Raw genomic sequence first — 24,516 nt, 5'->3', positions numbered from 1 at the left:
CGCTAGCATTTACTTACTTCCATGCACTTTCTTACGTCTCATTTAATTCAGTGGGCTGCGAGTGTGTATTTACCTAAGCATATTTATTAATAGTCTGCCCACAATGGGGATGTTATCTTAAACAAGAGCCTTTAGTTTTCCGTGCCTCCTATGGTCTCTTCTCACACATTTAAATACTTTATAAAGAGCAGTTTCTGAAAGTTTAGGAAGGTATCAATAATGACAGTTTGGAGTGCCACAGAATAGCTTACAAGCGAGCAATGTAAAAACACTAACTGTGGTTAAGCCCAGGTAGTTTAAGGATGGTCTGGTTGACTGACTTGGAAAGACCCTCTGTTAAAAAGGAGAACCTCTAATGAACATTTTATTTTCTTTGGGAGGTTACTTAGATGGTTTGTTGTTTGAGAAAGGTTTGCTATCTTGAATGTGGCTGCAGGGAGCTCTCCTGAGAGATGTCACCATATCCCCAGCAATGGTGGTCAGACCATAATTGGGCTTGGAGAAAGCCACACTTCTTGTGAGACTGCTATTTTAACTGGCTGATATATTATTGTCCAGGTAGGCCACGTGAATTTATTTGCTTAAGATTTATGAATCTCTAATTGAGTAAGCAAACACTAGTATTTGTCATAGGTAAGATTGCAAATAAAACCAGCTGATTCCTGCTGTATGAAGGGCTGGCATTAATGGTGGAAACGGATAGGTTACACACAGATGAAATACAGGAATACAAATTTTCCACTTTTTCTGATTTCTAGACATGGGTTGTCTGGTTTTAGATGCTATGGGTCATAAACCTTGGCAACATAAAAACAGTGCAATTGACTGTAAGGAGGCTAGAAGGCTTAAAACCAAGCTTCCTTATGCCCCATCACAACATGATGAATCACTAGTTTGAGAACATGGCTGAGATGCACAGTCATCCTATCTTTTACAGGATGTATTATGAAATGTATTATTTTTCAGCATGGGCCGAAATATTTGAATCTATCCCTGAGTCTTTCTCTGGTTTATTAATGGGCTGCAGTGCTGCCATCACCATGGTATCCTGCTACCTCTTCCCCTGGAAGACTGCATGGTGATGAAATTTTCATTTTTAATTCTCCACTCTCTGTGCCTGTATGTATAAAAATGGTTTGCAAAACCTGGGGGAACACAAACACAAGGACAATCTGGTATCGAGAAATAACTAGTGTTGCTGTGTTGTTTTGTTTGGTTTTAATGCTCGTTCTTTATGCTATTATACTGCAGCCATCATTGGTTCAATACCTGCTCCTAGGTAGACACCAGAACACCAGATGGATTGCATACTTTACAGCACTAATGATAGTGGCTGATAATGTGTGCAAATCTCCCTTTCACTGATTGTTCAAGGCATTTAAGAAATACTGAATACAGCTGTACGTAATTACGCTTCTTTTGAAACTAAACCAGCCTGTGAAATTTCTGTTCCTGGAAAATGGTAAAATTAGTCAACAACAAACAACAAAACAAACAAACAACAAAACCCCAAGCCCTTTGCATATACTTAGTTAATGGTATATTGAGGCATTCTGTTTCTTAGCTGTGAGACTTCCCTGCCAACTCTATTGAGACTTAAAGGGGGGGACAAGGCTGCATAATGAAACTACAAAAAGGTGGGTTTGCTGCAGGTTTAGGAAGATGTTGATTTGACAATACCCTGTGCGTGTGCTCTTGTTTGTATCAGAAGGAGTTTGTGTAGGACTAAGTATGTAGCTTAGCATGTTGCAGGTATGTTAAGGGACGTTCCCTCTTTCTGCCTACTCCCTGTTTCTTTCGCATGCTTCTTTGAGTTACTGTAAGATCTACTTTTGAAATTATCTTTTTGGCTCATTTATGCTCACTTTTTTTTTTCCTCTCATTCTGCAAAATTTCCTTTTCTAAATAACTGAAGAAAACAAGATCAGAGTTTTATTAGGTTTTGCTGTTCCCTTCCCCCAGTTTTTCTCCTGTTGAAACTTGCCAATCACTTTTAAAGCCTACACTGGGCTTTTCTGCAGCACAGGAGTTATCATTAAGGCTTTAAACCCACTAATGAGGGAGATGTGCACTGCTTGAAGGCTCCTGCAATATTAACTACATCCAATTATGTTAGGTAAACGTATGAGTATAGTCAATACAGGATGAAAGCATATCTTTCTATTCAGGCCAAAAGCAGTATTCTGAGCCAATCTTTCATCAAACTTACATTGGCTATTTATTTACTGGCTTTGCAGCACTTTTTTTTTTTTTTTCCACATAATACTGCAACACTGAAGACAAACATCACATATAGACAGGAAAGGACTATCTATTCCCAGGGTTCTGTTCTTTGTTTGAAGAACATGTTTTATTGCTGGATAAAATATGTAAAATCTTAAGGCTGATAAATGTTTGTTTCCTGTTTAAAAACAGAGTTGCTTCCTTATCTAACCCTGTCCTTAGCTGACTGTGTTGTGAGTAGGTGTGATGCCTGTGGAGTGGAGGTGCAGTGCATGCTGGTCTTTGCTGGTCCTGACCTTTGATTTCTGTCGATTTATTGTTTTTAAACACAATTTCAACTTATCGTACTCCTTTGGGCGTATGCTGTAGGGATATTTTTTTCTGAAGCTTATACAGTCTAATAGCACAGGTTTTCAACAGTCCATCATTTCTGACTTCTGGAATTGTTATTTGTCAGTAGCGGATAGGTTGTTTTGTTTACAGTTTTCTCCCTTTTCCCTGTTCTTGCCATGTAGTAAAGTGTAATGTCTTTTAATTCCTGCTTTTGTATGTCTGCTTTTGTTAGAAGAAGAGTAAATAGTTTGACAATAGCTCCAGAATTGATACAGGCTCAGTTCACAACATTCAAGTTGGCCTTTTTACATACTTGAGCAATCAGAGGTTTTTTGTGGTTTTTTTTGGTGGGGTTTTTTTTGTGTGGTTTTCTTTTTTTTTGCTTCCCCCTTCCCCCCCCCCATGTCTTTGTCTACTTTTCGAGGTAACTTACCTGCTCATAACCAAACAGTCTTAAGAAGTCCTTTTGGAGCGTCTGGTGGTTGAACAACCTGTTCAGGTCAATGCAAGTGATGTTTTCACAGCACAGAGAACTGATTTACAAATACTTACCTGAGAAGCCTAAAAGTTCAGCATTGAGCATTGGAGAAGATGTGACTCAGCAATGTATGGTAGTTTGAATGGTTGTCCTGTACTTTGCCTAAGATCTGTGTAGCCTAGCTGGGTGGCCTCTTTTAAAGCTGCTGGCAGCAGAAATTAAAAGATGAGCGTAATAGCAAGACAGACAGTGAAAGTATCTTCTAGCTTATCTGCCCAGCTTCCAGCAACTAGCACTATGGTGACTTCCAGTGCCAGAGTTTGCACCTGCACATCATTTTTCCTAATGGCTCCATTGGCTACAAGTGGTTTTCTGCCCTCCACTGTTGAATCCTTTCTATTACACAAGCAGGTGACTTTTATTCATGGATGAGCTTTTTGTTTTCAATGTGGTAGCAGTTATATTTGTGGACAGGTGTATGTGCAAGTGAAGTTCTTTCCTCTTCAGTGAGAGTTAATGTGATACCTGTGGCTATTATTAAACTAGTCATTTCAAGCCTCTGCTCTTCATATTAAGTCTTTTTAAAAGTAGTATTGTCATCTCAAAAATAGTGGAAGTAATTCTCTCTTTAATCATTCATTCAGATAGTTTAATCCATTTACCTGCTTTTATGTTTATATTTGAGATTAAACTTATGAAACATTTTTTTTCCTTTCCTTTTCTTCTTTTTTTCTGTGATACGATGATAATAGTCTTATCTCACACAATGCTAACAACGTTTTGTTAAGATGTCTTAGCTGGACTTAACCATTCCCACGTCATGACCTACGGAACGGATCATGTGAGCATTCCTCATCTGGTTCAGCTCAGAAGCTAATCCATCTTAGTTTATGTATCAATGCAGACTTTTTCAAAACTATGCAGGCTGACTTGGTGCTGAAGCAGACGATGAGCGCTCACACGGGCTCTCCACCAGCTCCATTTAAGTGATAGTAATCTCCAACAGACAGGGGGTGGCAAACAGCTGATGGAGTAGTGGCATCTTCAACCGACGCATCTGTTTTTGTAGTGGTTCTCTGACCAGAGCCTGGAAAGCTGCCTTGTGATCTTTACAGCATTACCTAGAAATTAACTCCAGTACATTGGCCCTAAGTAAAAATTTTTGCCATCCTGTTTTTTTACTTTGTGGTTGTGCATTATGTAATGTTCATTCTGCAAGAGTAAAACCTTCATGGGAAAGGATGTTTAGAGACAATGCGCTCCTTACTACTGACAGTGTGTTGCAGCTATAAATCTTATAGATCATAAGGGAAAAATGAGCTGGCAGGTCTTATTTTAGTTTCCAGTGAGAATTCGTCTTTGTTTATATAGCAACCACATATCTTGGCACCATTTGTTGTAAATAGTTGATAGCAAATCGATGGCTGATCTGAACATTAGGAGGGGAACATGCTGCAGTGTGTTATGCAGGTGCTGGGGAAGCGCTGTGCGTGCAGTGCTCTTGACCACAACCAAGAAAGTTGCAGAGTACTTGCCAGTGCTGCTGACTTTTCATCAGTGTTAAATTCACCACCCTTAAAAGAAAAAGAAAAGAGGGGGAGAGGTATAAAATGTTCCCAGGTCTCCAGTGTAACAAGTGCTCCCTACTTTCAGCGTGCCTGGCCACTGTTTATTTCTATGTTGATTCACCTGTTTCTGAAGTCTTGGTAATATCTAAAGGAGGATCTGTTTAGCCCCACATACACATATGCAGCAACAGATATATATGGAAATCAGGAAACAGCTATCCTGCAGCAAAAGAAAAGGACTGTTGATCATTGTTAATTATTTACTCCTGCCAGTCTCCTCTCACTGGTGTTAAGCAATAGAAACTAAAATAACTACATTCTTTACTGAAATAATATCCCATTCTTCCTCTTTTCCTTTCACGCTTGCTCTTGCAGAAAAGGGTTTGGGGAAATAAGCAGTAAAACAAGAACTATCTTGCACTGTTCTCCTCTGCTAGCTTAATTGCAAGTTGAAGATACACAAGATATTCTTTTTTTTCCCCTTTTCAAGGCAATTATAAAGGACTGTTTCCCCATTTCCTTTTCTATATTTCAGTATGCGCATTTAGATGAAGCTAAAACTGCACTCGTGCACTTTTTATGCAGCTTTCCTAAAATAATTCTGAATAATTTAACAATGGCTCAGAAACACTCCAGTTTAACCAGTCATTGACCTTCAGTCATGTTTATATGTCATCAGGACTGTATTGATATTTCATCAGTTCCAAAGAAGCTGTAATGTAGCAGGGGCAATGGTGATATCTATATTTAAGTTGCCCAGTATGTTCCATTATAATGTTTGCCTTTCAGTGGTTTATCAAACTTCAGTTGCTTTAATTAATATTTCCCAGTTAGAATTTTTCAGGCAAAATGGTCTCGCGATTTCAGAGAAGCAGCTTAGTGAAAAGATAGAGTTATTTATCTGTTGTGGGGAAAACTAACCCCAAAGTCATTTTCTTTGACTTTGGCTTTGATCCCTCTAGTTTAAGGGCTGGATATAAAAAGAAACACTTTGAAAATCTGACCAAACTGCTTAAGTTTATAAGCTGCTGAAGAATCTCATTAAACACAGACTCAACAAAAATTATTAAAGACCGAAGAAACTCACTTGCTACTATCATTCTCTGGTGACAGAGCTCTACAGATCACTAACTTCTGCAAGTTGTCATATGAGCTTTATGTCTAAAGGTTGAGAATCCTGAGTTTACGACTGATTCATTTAACATGGAAGTTTTTTGTTTTAATAAGTAATATTAAAAGATTTCAGGACATTGTTTTGTTTTTAAATGATTACATATGCAAAATCAAATAGAGAATCCATAGGTAAAAAAGAGCATATGGGTAGTATAGCTAAAGAATTGGACCCATTTTTGCATATGCTTTAGGATACAAAAACTGCACTCAGTCTAAGATTTTTCAAACCTTTTAGTCTTTTATTTTGCTCTTTTGATTTCTTCCTAATATCATCTTAATCGAGTGCAGTAGGAATATGTGGTATGCTATATTGCTAGCATCAAGAAATGAAAGAACCCCAAGCTTGCATGGCCCTTAATGTTTTCTGGGATTTGATGGGAAAACATGTGGAAGTTACCATTTTCATGTTGCAGCTGATTTTGAAGAGTCAAAAGCTGAAATTAAAATAAAAAGCTGATTACAATGTCAATGTGAAGTCAAAGTTGGTTTAATGTAAAGTCAAAGTTGTAAAGTAAAGTTATTTTGTTCCAAAAACATATGTAACAAGGTATTTTGTTAGAAATCTTCTCCATTTTTAATTCCAGACAGCCTGGAAAAACAAATTGATTTTGCAGTATGTCCAGTTTCTCTTGGCTATGGAGCTTTATTTAAGCTTTTCTAACCAGCTCTGGTTTTAATTTAATGTTTGATTTGTGTTTTTAGAGGGAACACCCCTCCCTAACTGATGTTTGACCACATCAGATTAGATGTTCTCTGGATGCCCCAGCTGCTGGATGATGCAGCCTTGGTTTTTCCTTCCTTAGTGTTTAAGCGGGGCAGCTCTCATTCTCTCACTTCTTTCAGATGTTCCCTTGGTGCTCATGGTAGCTTTCTTATTATATTGGCAGCACAGTCAGTTTTGGCTTAGGCTAGTCTCAGGATTAAGATTTATTCTAAGTAAAAATTTCAGCAGGGTTTTAGACGTGTTGCAGTGTTATTTTTTTTTCCAGTTTCAAGGTCCCTTTCATTTATCAGGATGTTGGATGCTAGAGAGGATTCAGGACCGATCTCGGATGTGGGAGAAGCAGCTGTGCAGATGCAACATGAGTTCTAGTGATGTGGGAGTGTGTACTGCACTGTCCATCACTGATGGCTGGAAGCTTAGACCCCTTCTTTTCCCCTTCTCCCACCCACCAGCAAAGCTGGGCTTGGAAGTGCAGATACAAGTAACTTGCAAAAATGCTAGGTGCGCACAATCAAGTGTGATGTGCATGCTGGCAATTTCACTGGTGCTTTATCTACAGTGAGGCCTCTTTTTCTCCTTCACAAGGTAAGTCTCAGCAGTCAGGACTATGGCAACCTTCATTTCAGTTCCCCATTGCCTTTCCGCATGTGTCTGGCTGTTGTGGGGTTAATACTTTGTAAGAGGTTGCAGGTGTTTCATTCTCCTGACTGGCACACGCTCCTTCCCTGGGCACATGATAAAAGAGAATCTAAATCCCAAATACCGCTCTGTCCTAGTTTGCATTTGTCGAGCTTCCAGCGTGTCTACGCCTCAAATGATGGTGCTGGCTTTTTGGGCAACATAGTGGGGCGGAGGGTGGAATTTGGGATCTGACCCATCCCTCTAGTTCTGTGTCACAGTGACAGTGCAGTAAAACCGAAGCAATGAGTTGGTGAAACGGGCCCTGCAAATGCTGTGTCACCTGAAGTACGCCTGTTCTGCAAGAAGGGGATGGGTGAGCTCTGGAACGTGGGCTCCAATCTGTGGGGGTTTTGGTTGTTTTAAAGTTTTATCTTATCCTAGGACTCTTAAGATGACAAGATATGGTGATGTGCTTTATGCTTCATAATCCACACTACTTGCTATTACAAGCCTAATATGTTTGAGAATGCAAAAGCAGCTGATACTGTTAATTTATTTTGAACAAGGGACTTGCTGATACTCAGAGGAGCATTTTAGCTGCTCTCCTTGAAGAAATCAAATAAGAGGGGTGTGAGGAACAGTCTGGTTACAGGTTGTTTGGGAAGTGAGGATGTTTTACTGAAATTGTGAGCTCCAGGGAATTCATGATAAGTCCTGTAATATTATCTGTGTGCAGCAGGACTCTGTTACTGTTGAAATTATCTTATGACAATTCTCGATGTGCTCAAATTAATTTGTGAGAGTCAAATGAACAAATGCTAGTTCATATAAGCATTATAATCATGTTTTGACATGCTTTAATAAATTAGGATTTTTTTTTTCCACTTGATTGAAACCAGACAAATAACCACAAATAGGAAATCTTGCAAGATAAAATCCTGAAAGTGTGCAATTCAACAACTTACGAAGTTTTATAGCCTAGCCCTTCTTGAGGGACAAATAAATGAGGAATGAAAGCAGCTACTACTATCAGGAAAATGCATTAGTGTTTTACAGACAGATGTGGAGATCTTAATACAAAAAGTTTGGGTTTTTTCCCTGATGTGTAAATGTACACTTAATTTAATTAGAAACAATTGTGAAATAGCAGGCAGGGAATTCAAATTCTTCAGTTAAGTGGATATTGCAAATGTGATTCGTTGACAGCTTGTTGTGCTACCATTACAGCTGATCTGAATAACTTTTCAAAGGAAAACTAATATAAGAAGAGACATATTTGACCAGGGACTGCTTTGCCTCTGACTGGCAGCAGAGAAAGAACTGAAGAACAGGGCAAGTACAGAGTGTAATTTCCTACAGAAAGCCCCCTAACATTTGACTGTGGCTGACTTCCTGATCTGGAGGTTGCATTGATGTTTTTCATTTTTAATAGCCCTTTTCTTCCAATAGTTTGATTTAAATAGCATTTTGAACCCATTTGTATTTTTGAAAACCACGAGGAGTGTTCAGAAGCAAACTTTTCTTTGCTTTGTATGACATTATTTCCAAATTTTCATTTTTGGCATTGTGGGGAAAAAAAAGGTGAAGTACTTTTTTCTTTAGTTATTTCACATGTATACGGAAATAATTGGTCAGAAGTACTGATTCCAAATGTTCTGTTTCAAATTAGACAAATCAGAGTTTGAAGTATATTTCATTTATCAGGACGTTGTCACTCAGGAAATAGGATGTTAGGCAACAACTTTTAGGTGCTGCATGGGAAATTGGTAGACTGATAGAAACCCGTTAAAAAGACTCTCAGCTTTTGGTCATAGTTTACTACTTACTCACTTGTTTACTTCTAGTGTTTCTCAGGACTTTGAGATTTTAAGCTAGAATGGCCTGTTTATAATTTTATTTCTGTATTACAACATCTGAGCGAAAGAGGTGAAACAAAAATTGTCAGTAAAATATGAAATACACAAAAATGTGACATTTTTAAGATATACTCTGTTCTGAAGAAGAGTTTTGCATGCAAGTTATATTTTTTAATTAAGCCTTTGGTAAGTCTCTCCTTCTAGCTTGCCTCTGCTACTAATCAGAAAGTCTTAAGCATTTAACCCCCATTTGAGGAGCTTAATTTGAAAATGCAGATTAAAACCCCTTGCCCAGCCGTTCTTTAGTGCTTGGAAATGTCTTGAATCTTGGAACAGGTGATTTCAACACTGATGATTCTTAGGCACCTGCAATTCTTTTCCTAAACATCATCAAAAGCCCTTTGGTGCCATAGTGCTTAACAGTTTTGAGACCTACCTCATGTCCTGCCTACGAGATCTGTGAACATGTTGTTTCAAGAGGAGATATACCTCACAGGTACCTTTGAAACTAGCTAGTAGTTCAGGCTTTGAAGAAAATGTAGCAGCAGCAGCAAACACATTCCTTTGAGTCACGAGGGAGGGTGATAGAATTGGACCTCTTTAATACAGTCCCCAATGATAAGAGGAACTGCCCAGAGCGCAAAAGAAAGGCTTTCATGGATTTTTTTCCTGGAAATTATTTCAAGGCACTCGTCTCTCTGGAAAGTGCAGTTCATGGCGTCCATGGTGGAGAAGCTGGCAAGTCTCTAATAGGGCAGTCATCTGGTTCAGGGAGAGCAAGGTTTGAGATATTACTACAAAATATTACTGATTGCAGAGGCTGTGGTTTCAGATACTAATGCAAAATATTATTCGTGTATCTTTATCTAATGATAGCTTTATATAAACAGACCTTGGAGAGGAACAGGGACTGAAGCACTTTTCACAAACAGAATGAAGGCCCTAAGTCCAGTTTCAATTCACTTACAAGTATTTCCTCAAAGGACAAGAGGGTTTAGGACTATCCTGCCCTGCACCTTCCCCTAGCCTGTACTCCTGCTGTGATACTTCTATCCTTCATCATTATTCTTATTTCCCTAATTTTCTTCCCATCTTTATCCACAGGAAGAAATTCCACTTTTATTCCCATGTGTGAGTTTTTTTCCCTCAGTGATGGTATGAAGAGGAGTTGCCACCATGACTTCTTTCACTTTTCAGTTGAAATAAAGGGATAATCCCTGATGACAGCTGCAGTGGCCTCTCTTCTGGGACAGGTTGTGTAATGATGTCCATGAGAAGTGAGGTGGCGAGACCTTAGAGAGGTGTGGGACTCTTCTTGCATTGCTGTCATGACAGCTTGGACAACTTTATTCTCAGCTTTGGTGAAACCTCTCCTGAGGTTTCTAACTGCATTTGGGTGAGGATTACAACAGGGGTCAGCAGCCTGAAGGATAGGCAGCGGGAGACTGGGCAGTACTTAAAATCTGTCTTCATATTTTCCAGAATCTGCAAGGGTGCTGCAGAAATGTGTCTGAATGAGCAGGTTATGGAACATGATGTTCCTGGGTGACAGAGAGATCTAGCCCAAGTTCTCATGAACATTGCTTGCTATTCCTATGTACACCAGTGACTGAAAGCAAAAGTTATTGGTGACTGGTTTTCTCCAAATTCTCCTTACAATCTGTAAAAGGAACCTTCTGGTTGTCAACCTTTCCTCTAGGAAAAGTGTGCATGGACAGAGATGCTCTTAGTAGTCTTATAGCTTTATCCAACATTAAAAAGCCCAATGAAGTCAGCTGGAAAGTAAATTTAAACATTGTGTTTAAACTGCTTCTCTGCACAGCAGAAGATGCATATAGAGCACAGATTCTCTAATACAACCTGGATTGATTTATAATATGGAAACTCCCAATTAATTAATAGTAAATACTTTTTTCTTTGGTTTGATTGTTTTGACCCCAAATATGTAAACTGACCACCATATGCAAACCAATGAAGGCGTGGACATAATTTTGATCTTTCTTACTCCAACAAATGGAATGATGTGTGACTTGCATCAGTCTGGATCAGACTGCAGGAGGCCATATGTGTTTATTTTAGCATTTATGAATGGTTGTATTTACCTCATTGCAATGACTCGCTTTGGTTTCTATTGACAAAACCATGACTTAAGAGAATGTTTGCAAAGACAAGAACAGATGTTTCCAGGCTGCTTGCCACAGGGAGGGAAAACCCCCAGCATTTACTTGTGAGCTGGTATTGGCTGTGCCATTTTTCCAGTGAGTAGTGATGAACAGTAGCTGTTATTGAGTTGCTGAAGGTCCTGACTTGACAATAAAAGAATGGACTTGGAGGTCCCTTTTTGTATAGTCTGATCTATACAGCAGAGTGAAAGACGATTTCTGTAATCACTGAAACCAATTCTACCTTGTAACACTATTTTAAAATATCTTAATGACCAAGGAGTACCTGAAAGATCAATGCAGTATATAATGCATGAATACTTTGTCCCCTTCTGCACAAGCGTGTTGGTCTCAAATTAAACTAAAAACTTTTACTAGACACTTTTATGAAACTGAAAAGCAACATAAGCTTTTTGGAGTTATTTTAGTGATTTTCTTTTTCCTTCTGCAGCAAGAACACCTCCTAAATCATAGAATCATAGAATCACCAGGTTGGAAAGGACCCACTGGATCATCGAGTCCAACCGTTCCTAACACTCCCTTAAACCATGTCCCTAAGCACTTCATCAACCCATTCCTTGAACACCTCCAGGGAAGGTGACTCAACCACATCCCTGGGCAGCCTGTTCCAGTACCGGATGACTCTTTCCATTAAGAATTTTTTTCTGATATCCAGCCTGAACCTCCCCTGGCGGAGCTTGAGGCCATTCCCCCTTGTCCTGTCCTCAGTCACTTGGGAGAAGAGGCCAACTCCCTCCTCTCCACAACCTCCTTTCAAGGAGTTGTAGAGAGTAATAAGGTCTCCTGTCAGCCTCCTCTTCTCCAGGCTAAACAACCCCATCTCTCTCAGCCACTCCTCGTAAGACCCGAACTTGTTTTAAATGGATTTTTATGGAGGTGAAAAAAGTGTAATGGACTATCAGCAGGGTTAATGATGATCTGAGAGGGTTTGGAGGAAAGTGTTCGTGAAGAAATATCTGTGCACATAGTTTTAATGGTCACGGAAGGCCTGACCAGTCACTTGTGAGCAGCAGTGAGGGGCGTGTAGAGTTTGAGCATCTGGATCTGCAGTTTTGGAAAGGCAAATGAAGAATGAGCCTAGCTTGGGAGAGACAGCACCTGTGTGTAGAGATGGCCTCTAGTGTTACGTGGGTGGTGTTATGCAGGTGGAGCAGAGGGTGGGAGGGACTCAGTGGTCTCCCACACTGTGACACGGTGCTTGGTGGGCAATGCCAAGCCTTTGCCCTTTGTGAAGACTGTGATCTTTGGGTAAGGAGTTGAGTCTTGCTCCAATATGATGATTATTTGTGAAAAGTGCTACTTGTGTGGCTTTAACATCTGTGTAAGCAGAACCTGCTAGGTGGAAATTGTAATGAGCTACAGGGTCTGTGAGGGAAATGAACTCTCTTTTGTTCTTAAAAATGTGCGACACAGTGCCCTCCTGGTTCAACCAGAAACCACCACACAATGTGTCTTTGAATGTCGTGAATGCAGGGAGAACCCGGCATGGCTTTTCCTCTTACAGAGCACCAAGCAGGTTTGAAGTCATGCCCTGTATTAGTTTAATAACAAGGAATTTTTAAAACTAATATATGGAAACAACTTCTGCCTCCTGGCTTTCTTGATCTACTCACTGCAGGCCTGGTAAGATGTGTTCCTAGAAATATCTTGTGTGTGTATTTTTTACCTTTTTATGTTGACCTGTAAGTGTCATGCCACTGCCACTGAAGTACCTTAGGAGGAGATCATGGGCTTACTGGTTCCACCTGCTGGCAGAACTAGTGGTGATGACCTGTAAGTCACGGGTTGAACAAGTAATCTTATGAAAAGATTTTATGTACAATTTCTGTCTGATTGAGGGGCATAGACTATTGTCTTCATGCTATAAACTTTCTCTTTGTTTTGTTTTTTTTTTCATTAAATGTAATTCCATTAAATTAAATTTAAAAATGCAATTTCTTAAGCAGGTTGGCAATATGTAATCACAGGTGCATTTTTAGCAAGGAAAGGACAGCAAGCCTTTTTGAAAATAAGGAGATGAAAAAATTAACCCACTGATGTGCCAGTGTTGCTGCCTGCTCATCACTTCCAGAGCCCACTCAGGGAGAGAAAGCCCAGACCCATTCCTCCTAAAGCTATCACAGATGCTGAATGGTATGCATGAGGCCTGGGAGAAGGATGACTCCTTGCATTGGGAATAGCCTCAAAATTCTCCATAGAAGGAAAAGAGCGGATCATAGAATCAGAGAATAGTTAGGATTGGAAGGGATCTTAAAGATTTTTTAGTTCCAACTCCCCTGCCATGGGCAGGGACATCTCACTAGGTCAGGCTGCCCAAGGCCTCATCCAACTTGTCTTTGAACACCTCCATGGATGGGGCATCCACAACTTCCCTTGGCAACCTGGTTCAGTGTCTCACCGCTCTCACGGTGAAGAAATCCTTCCTAATGTCTAGTCTAAATCTGCCCCTCTTCAGTTTCTACCCATTCCCTCTTGTCCTGTCACCACAAGCCTTTACGAACAGTCCCTCTCCAGCTTTCCTGTAGCCCTTTTCAGAAACTGAAAGGTTGCTATAAGATCTCCTTGGAGCCTTCTCTTCTCCAGGCTGTACCCAACTCTCTCGGGCTGTCCTTCTAATGGAAGGTGCTCTGATCATCTTTGTAGCCCTTCTCTGGACCTGTTCCAACAGTAGATGTGGGGAGAACGCAGACCTAGACTTAACCTTGGCTACTGAAGAAAGGCTGGAGACGTGAGGAGAGAATGGTTCTCATTAGCGAGGGTTGAGACTAGGGCTAGAGTTCAGGGGTGTGTGGGCATGGGATTCCAGTTAAAGCTGGATCCTTCAAAGCCTCCAAGGCTAGAAGAAAGGTGAGAAGAAAGCTTATGTGAAGGTAAGTGGTGTTTGCCAGGTATGACTAATGCCAGAACTAGTTTTGACGTTAGTGTTAGGATTTGGGATTTTGCATGCTTTAGAACTTGGTTCTTTGTTTGAATCTCACCAGGCTTCCAGTGCTGAGGGTTGGATCCAGCAGAAGTAAATATTTTTGATTGGTTTTGGTAGCACTTGGCTATGATTTAGTCTAAGTTTAAGATAACAAAGTTTCTGAGGTCCTGTTTTACAGTTTCATTTCTTGCTGTGTGTTCAAAGCGTGTGGAGTAGATTGGCAGCTGGTTCTTTGGAGGTGAATAGTTTATATTGTAGGTTTCAGAGCTAGCAGGTTTTTAAAGGTCTTTAAGGATGCCATTTAGGTTCTTTGAAGATTCACCTATTTGAGATATTTTAAGAGAGTGTAGCTGCATTAACTTTCTTCTGCTGGTTGCAAACTTTCATACCTCATTTTTGCAGCAAAGGAGGTTTCCATTTTCTACCAGAAGGTTTCTGAGGGAACATCATGGTGCTGCTACCCTTCCTCCTGCTCCAGGCAGTCACTGCTGGATGCCTGCTAGTGACAAACTCAGAAAAGGAGCAAATGATTTACGAATCACACAAGGCTACAATTATACTCCAAAATAAAACAGGGACAGGATATTAGTTCATGAGTAGGTCCTATGGATGTCCATATTGACATGCTGCTTAGCATGGTTTTGTCCTGTATCGACTGGTTGTCCCCCAGGCGTGGTCTGGGCACAGATCAGGAGGTAAACATGCACCACAACTATAAGCAGTTTGGATATGGCCATTCTTTTCAGGAAAGTGATTTAACCTCAAGGACAGGAGATGTTCTGTACCACTTGGCCTCAGAGCCAGAGGAGAGTCGCTTGCCTGAATTATTTAGTAATACACAGGAATCCAAATTGACTCAGGGACCAATAAGCCAATAACTGGGTCTGAAGGGTCAGCCTAAGGAACAGCTTAATGGGGAGGAAATTCTCTGGGAAGATGCTGCTCATCTGCAAACATTATTTTGTTTTTCGTTTTAAAAGCACTGTTGTTTTAAAGGATTTGTTTGGAAGCAAATCATACTAATTTTCTTTGTTGTTTCTGATGGCATTTCTGTGACTGTAGAACTTGCAGGTATGCTGCAGCAGATTACCATGCTGCCAGTAGTTTTCATGCAGCATAACTGTACCATGGTCAGAAATGGTTGATTACACAGCAGAAGGAAGCACAAAGCCGTTGTTGAGTGTTCAGATATTGCTAGATGGAATTTGATAGAGTCTGATTGCATTTGACTTAAAAGCAACTTCCTTCCTCGCCTAAAAACAAAAATCACACCCCTGAATATATTACAGCTGCTTCCCATGATAATATTTCTAGTAATTTTTATAGGCTCAAGAATTCTCAGATACAGCTAGTACTTCGACCATTCAGAGAGAGGTGACACTTCGGCTTTCGCTAAGATACTTTAGGCTGATTCTATATCAACCTGTAACACAGGTTATGCAATTAGAAGAAAAGTGTTTGCGGAAATGATAAGGCAAACCTGATAAATGAAATCCGCTATACACTGCCAGTCACGCTGATGCTATTCCAATAAACACAAACATGTTTTTGTGTACCCGTTTAAAGAGACAGAGTAGAATAATTTATGGCCACAATTATCTTTCTTTCCTTGCAACATTTATATGTATATAATACTATACATGCTAAAAATATGTTAATGGAGCACTACTGACATAAAGTAGAGTGGTAAAAAGGCAATGCTATGATTACTATTGTAGTTATGGCATTATGGTTAACAAGCTTTTTGTTCAGTAACTGAGCTCCTCTCTGTGAATGCACTATATACAGTCTTTATGCAATTAAGAGCATTTTTTAGGGTGAATGTTTGGGTTTAGCAAGGGATTTTACTTTCAAGGCAATTGCAGTCAGGTTTATATTGCAGTCAGGTTATTATCTAAGTGGAGCCTTGTCTTCCAGAGATTTGTCTTATAGAGTGCACAGATTGGGCAGCCTTCAGTTTAGGAGTGGATGCGAAATACTTTTCACCCCTCACTATTTAAACCTGACCTGAAAGACAGAATCGGTCATTTCTTTGTGGGAATTGTTATTCTGGTCTTTTCCTGTAGTTTCTGAGTACCTTAGAAATGTTAATGTGTTGTTTGCAGTTCTGAGGAGGTGATGTGATACCTCCACATTACAAATTAGGAGTGAAGGCTGGTTGTTCAAGTGCAGGTCCAAGAGTATTTGCTAATTTTCAGGCCTTGTTCAATGATCTGATTTCTTGGACTGATGCATTTTGTGTGATCAAGGCACTTTCCCTGTTGTTGATTTCAGTGACATTAGTGAGTGCTCAGGAGCTCTGCAATCTGTGCCTCAGGGCTTGATACTGAAGACCAGAGATATAAGAATACACATTTGGTGACCAGCCAAGTCAAGATTTAGTGCAAAGGGCTTCCCTAGCAGCACATAAAAGCTGTAGAGCAGAGGCTAGCATACAGTCCTTTCTCCAAGGATGATGCTCATTTTCAGTTGTCCGGAGCCTTTCCTCTGATTCTGCTATGCTTTTGAATATCTGTAAGAAATGAGACAACACTCCAGTGATTGTCCCTCTAGCTGCACTTCTAATCCTCAGAACAGATACCTGCTGATGAGTTAGAAAGCAGATAATTTATTTAAAGAGGACACTCAGAGAAAACAGTCCAAACCACTTCAGCTTTGACAACCTGTCTCAAATTTTCCTTATTACTGCGTGAAATAATATAGTCTATGTATATATTATAAAATATCCCCATATTTTACCTAGTCAAAAATAGTAGTCATCTGATGAGGGTACCCAAGTCAGCCTCTTCCTTCCGCTTAATGTCCTGTTACGTACACTGCTACTTGAGAACAGCTCATCTTTGCTCAAAACTGGTCTGTAGTGTCATCTCAGTGACATTAGTTTACTACACCATGTGGTGTTGCTGAGAATGTAAAACTATCCCATTAGCCTGTTTGCAATATAAAATAGGCCTCTGCATTTTACAAGCTTATGCAGTGTAGTGAGATTCTGGCAAGTGTAAAGGAAAAAGGTGTTAAGGAGAGCTGGCAGCTCCTTAAAGAAAAGATATTAAGTGCAAACTCTTCCAGGAAGGAGGAAAGTTATGGACATACAGTAGAAGACCAGTGTAGCTAAACTGTCAGCTCTTCATGGCCCCTGAAGAGGAGATTTTTAACAGAGTGGGAAGTAGGTCAGATTTCCAAGAGCAAGGATAAAAAATTAGCACGTATGGACAGTAAAATCAGAAGTCTTGAGGTGCAAAAAGAGATTAAAATATCCAGATGTGTAACAGGTGGTAAGAACTAATTTTTTCATGTACATTAGTAATGAAAGTAAGACTGAAAGAAAATATTTGAGGGTGAAAGGGATCAGCAGATAGCATTGGGAAGGCCAAAGTATCTTTTCTTTGCGTGGGTCTTTTCCAATAACTGCTGCTGTTGATAACATAAGGGACCGTACTACCACTGCTACCCTAGGCAGGCTACCCGGATACCATAAGATCTCACATGCAAATGAGTATCTCTGTACAGCCTGATACCTGCAGAAGTGTACACCTTCTACCTCCACCTACCAATTTTAGGTTCGTTTGTCTAGAGGACATCGCAGTATGATACCTGAAATACTGACTCAAGATGACTTGGAAAGTGTTTGGGAACACTCCACTGTCAGAAGGGAAGCATGAAGTGAAAGAATCCTAGAGGTGGCTTCTTTTGCAATCTGTACTTTTGTTAATGGGTTAAATGACGGCACTGAGTGCAATAACAATTTATATAGAAGGCACTAAGGTGTTAAGGATGAAAGACGCTATGAAAGAAAGGGTTACCATTAAAAATGCTGTTGATTAGTTGCAGAAGTATCCATAAAAAGAATGGTCACACTTCAACAAGGACATGTTCTATATATGACTCCTAGGAGTAAGCAACTTTAATGATAAAGGCTAGGAAATAACTTCCTAGGGAGTAACAATTCAAGAAGAAAGTCTGAGAGTTGCAGCAAACCACAAGCCAATACATGAGTCAACATTGTCATGCTTTGCTATGTAGTATTTTGGGATGAATAAAGAGGAATATAGCCTGCAGAACATATTAAAAAAAAACCTCCTTTGGCTGGAGAACCATGTCATGTCACTATGAGACTATACCTTCAGAAAGATGTAAATCAACAAGACTATGCAGATGGGCAGCAACAAGACTGAACAAATAGCCCCAGGTAGCATGGCTGGTAAGTACGTATTGAGTGAATTGGTGTTATTTGGGGTAGATGGCAGTAATATGATTAGTGGTTACTCTAGTCTTCTGTATGCGTGGCTGCTGCAAAGAGGGAGAATAACCTGTTTTCTTTGTGTGTGTTAGCACAAAGACTTAAGAACATAAGTTCCAGCAGGAGAGCTCATGCTACCATGGTAAGAGTACTTCAGCACTGGAGGGTTTTGCGTGGGGACATTATTGAATTTCCAGTTTTAGTGGTGTTCAAGAATGATCAGGAAACATCCTCTGGTAACAACATAAGCTGTAGTAGATTTGCTATGGGGTTAGACATCTCCTGATGCCTCTTCCAGATATTAGTGTCTTGTTTACTGACACACTTTCTCTTTTAACTTTTTTATCCCTTTACTCCTTTGTGAATATCACTATTGTCTGGATGAGGGTTTCTTAGTTGGTGACGAGAATTAGAATTTAGCAAATCCATAGCATACATCTTGGTAGAGAACTTCATGGGGCAGTGCTTTAAAATACTATGTCTGACTGACTGCTGAAGCTGTAATTGTCCCAAGCCACGACTTCTTACTTGGGCAGAAATCCATGAAGTGTTCCTTATAGACAGAGTAAGGACTGGGACTTGCTTTCTAATGAACATATTTTCTGAAGACTTTTAAAATGCATGTAACAGTCTGACATACCAGCTGTCACCAGAAATCGTGTCCTCCACTGACACCCGCATGCAGTGCATTGGCACTGGTGTCACATGGAGAGGGAGTGTTGACAGTTCCTTTTGCTATTCACCTTAGAAAGGGAGGAAAGAAGCCAGGGTTCAGCAAACGAGAACTGGCAATTGCAGGAGAACATCAGGAATGGCAGAACCAGAACAGCGTGAGCAAAGAGTTACTGGACTAGCCCAGGGCTTTTTTTTTTTTTCCAAGTCCAAGAGGAAATGTGTGCAGCAAGCATCTCTAGTCTCATCCATGTTTAGCTTGGTGTTTGGGACTAATTTGAACCTCTTTCATTATGGGACAGCAGTGTAACACCATTCATGGCCAATCTTTCCAAGTTCCAAAGTCTCAAGTAGCTCTAATTGCATTTGTGTTAAAACTTAATCATGTTTATTTTTGACTTAGAAGCCGAACTTGATTTCCAAGCCAATGCTTGACAGCATACTTTGTCTTCGTGATGACAGATGGAGGTATGTCCGGAGCCTCCTGACCCCAGCCTTCAGTGATACCAAACTGAAAGAGGTAAGGTGTAGACTGTCTTCTTTTCTGAATTTAGAAGGCATAATTGTTTTCTTTCATGCAAGCATCTACTTTATAGAGCTTTATATTAAGAACAGATGAAAACCTGCTACTTTATGCCAGTTTATTTAGACCCGAAGAGCACATGCATTTGAGCAGTGTGCCCCTGGTTATATATTGGTGAAAATCAGAACAGCTCATCTGAGAATACGATCCTCTGTCTTTATATACACCAATTTTTGCCATAAAAGTGTAGCAAACTCAAAATGGAGCCTTATACCTTCCTCACCCCCACCCTGTTAGGATTAAGCTAAAGTATGGGAAAGGTTATTGTTCCCAGTTGGAACATAGCTTTTCGTGATTTGCAGAGTCAGCAGCTCTCACATTAACATGGGAACTGCTGTCAGTCTATTTTCATTTCTCCATCTCCTTCCACCCCTCCTCCTTTTATTTTTTAATCCTTCCATATAATAAAATAAGTCACTGGAACAGAATGTTGTTGCCAGATAAATACCTCTGACTGAAAATAAATGTCTCCATGCTGACCTGCTGCTAATTTCCTATAAATGTCTCAGCATTTACTTAGCCATGGGAACCCATTAGCCAGTAACAAAGTCCTATTCCAGTGGCATGATATCTCTTAATTAAACACAGATAAATGACTGACTGCTTATAGCCTTCTTTCAAGGAGGGGGGTGGGAGGGTGGGAAATAAAACCAACAACAAAAAAACCACCTCTTCCTTATGAAAGGGAAACATGCTTCACTCTAGTGCCCAGTCCTGGGTTGTAAAATTTTCCACTGGGCAGACGCTTGTGTTGTTTTGACATGCCGCTGTCGAAATCCACAGTAACATCTAAATGTGTCTGGCTCTCCCAGCTCTATAGACAGCGGTTGCATAGCAACGCCGGCTGTCACCTCCTTATTATGGTAAATTCTAATTGGCCACCAGCCTGGTGGAGATGCTGATTAATCACGACTGACAATGCCATTGGTTATGCGCCCCGACGTTTGCTCTGTCACCGGCTCTATCGTGAAATTTTAGTGAGGCAAGGATGTTTAAATATGCAAGCGATTAGTTGCTCATGGCATGGTGGGGAGCTGAGAGTTTTGCATTTTCCTAGCGGAAATTAATCTGCCTTACTGCAAGTCATCGGTTCTTTGCTGGCGGACTAACAAAAGATAAAGCTGTGCTCCCCTCAATTTGTGGAGAGCAACCTCTGCCGGCACCAGTTGGGCAGACTTGATGGAGGAGAGTGGTGAAGGCGAGCAGGCAGAGACCCTGGATGTCATGTTCTGGGGCTGGGTAGGCATGGCGTTGCAGGGTTTGACTGATTAAACTGAGGTGGGAGGAGAAGTCACAGTGCTCACTTTGCAGTGCTTGGTGATGGAGCTGCAGTGCAGGAGTAGTGGTAGGAGGTAAAATGAAGGGCCGAGTAGTGCCTGGTAGCTGTCTCATGTGTGAAAATTAAGATCTTCATTTTTAGCCAGATAAACAGCTTTCCCTGTGCTGTCTCTTCCCAACTCTGTGGAAGGGGTGCACTTGTGCATGGGCTTAGGATGACTTGGAAATGGTCATTTTGTCTACGGAAAGTGGGAGACTTCAGGAGTGAGAAAGGTGTCTCTGAAAGGCTCAGCATTGTTCCTCTGTCCGGTATCTTCACCAGAAGACCATCCTTTCCTACACAGAGAGACACTTGCAGTAAGTCCATGTGAGATTAAGAACTTCTTTTGAATGGATGCAGCCCTCAGCCTTGCATTTCACTTTCTACTCAAACACATAACAGTTCTAGGATTTGAAGTTAATGCAACTAAAGTCCTCGCCCATGTGCTTCTCTTGCTGTTGCTTAATTTAGAAGTCATACCAACACTTCTCACAGGAAATCAATGCTTATTAATTATGATCTTGCTTTTTGACTCTCCCATACTTGGTACTCTCTCGGAATCTCTACAGCAGCATGGAAATGAAAATACCATGTTCCAGTATTGACCATACTACAGAATTTTCAGTTATGTAGGAAACATCCTATTTATAATAAAATCTTCCTTTCTACCTCAAAAGAGTTACAAATAATCTAGTTTTGATACTAATTTACTGCGTAAGTATGGATATGTCTTTTTATACATATTTATAACTACTGCTCAACACATTCCTCATTTCTTCTTCTAAGACATTGATTCCTTTGCCGCAGAGATCTGAGCTCTGACAAAACCCCATACCAAAGTCTTCCCCTCTGCTTACTCTGGATGTCTGCCTTGGCTTTGTTCCTCCATGCAAACTCCCCAGTGATGCTGGAGAGATTGCAGACGTCCCATGTGGCTTTGGAAAGCGGTTGCCCTTGTGTGCTACAGCCCCTCCAAGCACAGACTTGTCTGTCTAGATGCTGTGAGTGAACTGGGAGCTATTACCCTATGACAGAGCAATAAATGTTAACAACTCCTTGTGCTCCCTGTAGCAATCACTTCAGAGAAAAGATGCACGGAGAGCCTGAGAATTGAGTGTAGGTTCCTGATATCTCCATTTCAGAAACACAAGAATCTGCTTCTAGGCTAAAGGACAACTTCAGTACTAGCAATAACAAGAAGGTGGTCATCCACTCTATGACCTGGCTGCTGAAGTAACAAAACACCAGGTAAAGCTAAGGTGTGTTTGTAAGACTTGGTCCACAATATTCCACTGAGGCATCTAGCTGCTGTGGCTGGGGACAGAGGTGTACTTCGCCCTTGTCTCTCCACGGAAGTGGTGTGGTGTCACTAAGAAGTTCACTAAGCTTGAGGAATTTCACCTTGGTTTGGTCACTAAGAAGTTCACTAAGCTTGAGGAATTTCACCTTGGTTTGGCCAAGATCTCCAACAGCCAGTCACCAAATGAGGTGCATAACTCAACAGACTTCTAAGCTTCATCCTGCAGTAAGATTTGGGAGCATCTCGCATGAGATGCCACTGGAGCTGGTAGCTGATCCGATAATCTCTTTCCAGTGAGACCCCTGAATGGATCTCATAGTGCCATTACTATGGGAACACTAAAAAGGAGAAATGAGAGATAGGAGACAGGAGACAGAAAGTTTTGCTTCCAGCTCTGCCTTTGTCTGGCTGTGTGTGATCTGGCAGAAGCTACTTAAATTCTCTGTGCATGAAACAACTTTCATCTGTTGAATAAAAATAATACTGACCACTGAAAGTTGATCAAAGATGTAATTCATGAGGAGCTGGTTAATTAAAATACCTGCTGGCCCTCAAGTAGAAGTTGCAGCTCCCAGTGTTCCTGTCATGGTCTCCTCAGCTATTATGTGTTGAAACAAGCTGATATGTTAGTGATCTTGCTGTACCGATCTTGATTCCCTATTTAGTATTTCTTATTTTGTTGTTCTGTGGTGCCCATGATGATCCTGCAGTTCTGGACCCCTTGTCAGACTTGATAAATAGCTTTGCTCTCTTTTACAGCCAACACCAGCAGAAAACCTATTGATTTTTATTTATTCTGATGCTGCTGCAGTAGTCTTGTCATCTCCTATCAGTATGCCAGGAATCCTCGCCCCCATTAACCAACCATTAAAACAAAACAGAACACAAAAATTAAAGAATAGAGCACAGCATAGTGTAACATTGTCCTAAATAACCTGCGAAGTGGAGTTTATGTTGAGACATTTTCTTTCAAAGGAAAGGAGATACAAAGCAGAACTTGTGATCACATGGCAGAACAGTGCAGGAAAATCCTCTAGTTTCACTCTCAGGCATGTAGATCTTTCAGTATGTCCCAGTAGGAAATAAGATCTGACAGTCCAGCAGCTGAGGTTTCCTTGGCTTGCTCTTACTTTGGTTATGCACATTGGTAAGAGGCATTTTGGAAGGGTCTCTGGGAATTGCTGTTCTTACTCAGTAAAGCAAGTGTGCTTACCTGCGACAAAGCAAATCACTAGTGTTAAAGCTGACATGTCAAATGTGCATGTCTTTGAGCCACCAGTCATTGTCTGGTTGAGTTGCTCGCTTTGGTAAGTTATGCCCATGAGTAGCAAGGCCCCACTGTGAGGTGATGGGAATAAATCCTCTCACAAACATCTTCATGATGCTCTACTCTCTTACTGGTTTTAATCAGGGACTTGAAATCTGGTACAGAAGCAATTCTTATGTTAGGGATGTATCCTTTTTCCTTCTCCTTCCATTTCATCCTATTTGTGGGACAAGAGGCCCAACATGACTTCTGTGTACAACAGTGAAGTCTCCTGTGTCTGTCTACAGTGAATATGATACAGCTTTCTACTTTATAGTCTAGGTCCTAATAATAAGGGGAATAATAATAGTAAGTACCGAAGACCACATCTAACTACAGGAACATGATACTGATGCCTTTGAACAGCGTAAACATCCCCTTGCACTGTGCAGCCACAGAATCAGAAACTATTTGTTGTTATGTGCCAAATAGCATATTGGCAGGATTTATACAGCAAAGCCCCTAGCATCATGAAAACCCTAACCCTGAAAGCTCTTCATTGGCAGAAAGAATGAGATTTGGACTCTGGGCTACTCTTGCTATTAGATAACTGGAAGATCAAATATTTACAGGGACCATATTGTTTAGATTTTTCTTCATCCTGTTACTCTCAGTCAGTCTAAATACAGAGCAGCTGGGGTTTGTTTACCCACCAAGAACTGAATCTCAGGCAGGTTATGCAGCTTTTGTGTTCTCACTGGCAAATGATAATGTATAGAAAGTTAGTGACACACAGGGTGGTGCAGATCAACATGTCTGTTTCTGTGCTGGTTTTCAAAGTTTGGTGTAGTTCGCCCACCCCAACACTGGTTTGTCTTTCTTGACAATTAAACAAAGAGTTTAAAGTGTTAAGGGACTTGAGAATGTTTCAGTCTGTGTTCTTTGTAGTTAACAATCTTGGACTAATTTATGCCCCTCAGGGGAGTAAAAACCCAAACCCAAACCCAGGATTCCTGAGTAGATATCCCCTGTAGCTTTCATATGCAAATAATTGTTTCATTGATATGGCTCTGTC

General features: G+C 40.6%; 1 protein-coding gene across 6 annotated transcripts in view; it reads left to right on the top strand.

Annotated features, from left to right (window-relative positions):
* The window catches only part of TBXAS1 (thromboxane A synthase 1), a 243,142-nt gene that overhangs the window by 120,345 nt on the left and 98,281 nt on the right, over positions 1 to 24,516 (top strand). For all 6 annotated transcript variants that reach the window (XM_054086768.1, XM_054086793.1, XM_054086766.1 and 3 more), the window contains one exon: positions 19,398 to 19,514. In XM_054086768.1, coding sequence (XP_053942743.1) covers positions 19,398 to 19,514 — 117 coding nt within the window. The remainder of the gene's footprint in view (positions 1 to 19,397; positions 19,515 to 24,516) is intronic.

Source organism: Cuculus canorus, chromosome 1, assembly GCF_017976375.1.
Source record: "Cuculus canorus isolate bCucCan1 chromosome 1, bCucCan1.pri, whole genome shotgun sequence".
Lineage (NCBI taxonomy): Eukaryota > Metazoa > Chordata > Aves > Cuculiformes > Cuculidae > Cuculus > Cuculus canorus.
The sequence above is the reverse complement of the archived record's forward strand: the minus strand, read 5'-3'. Positions and strand labels throughout refer to the sequence as shown.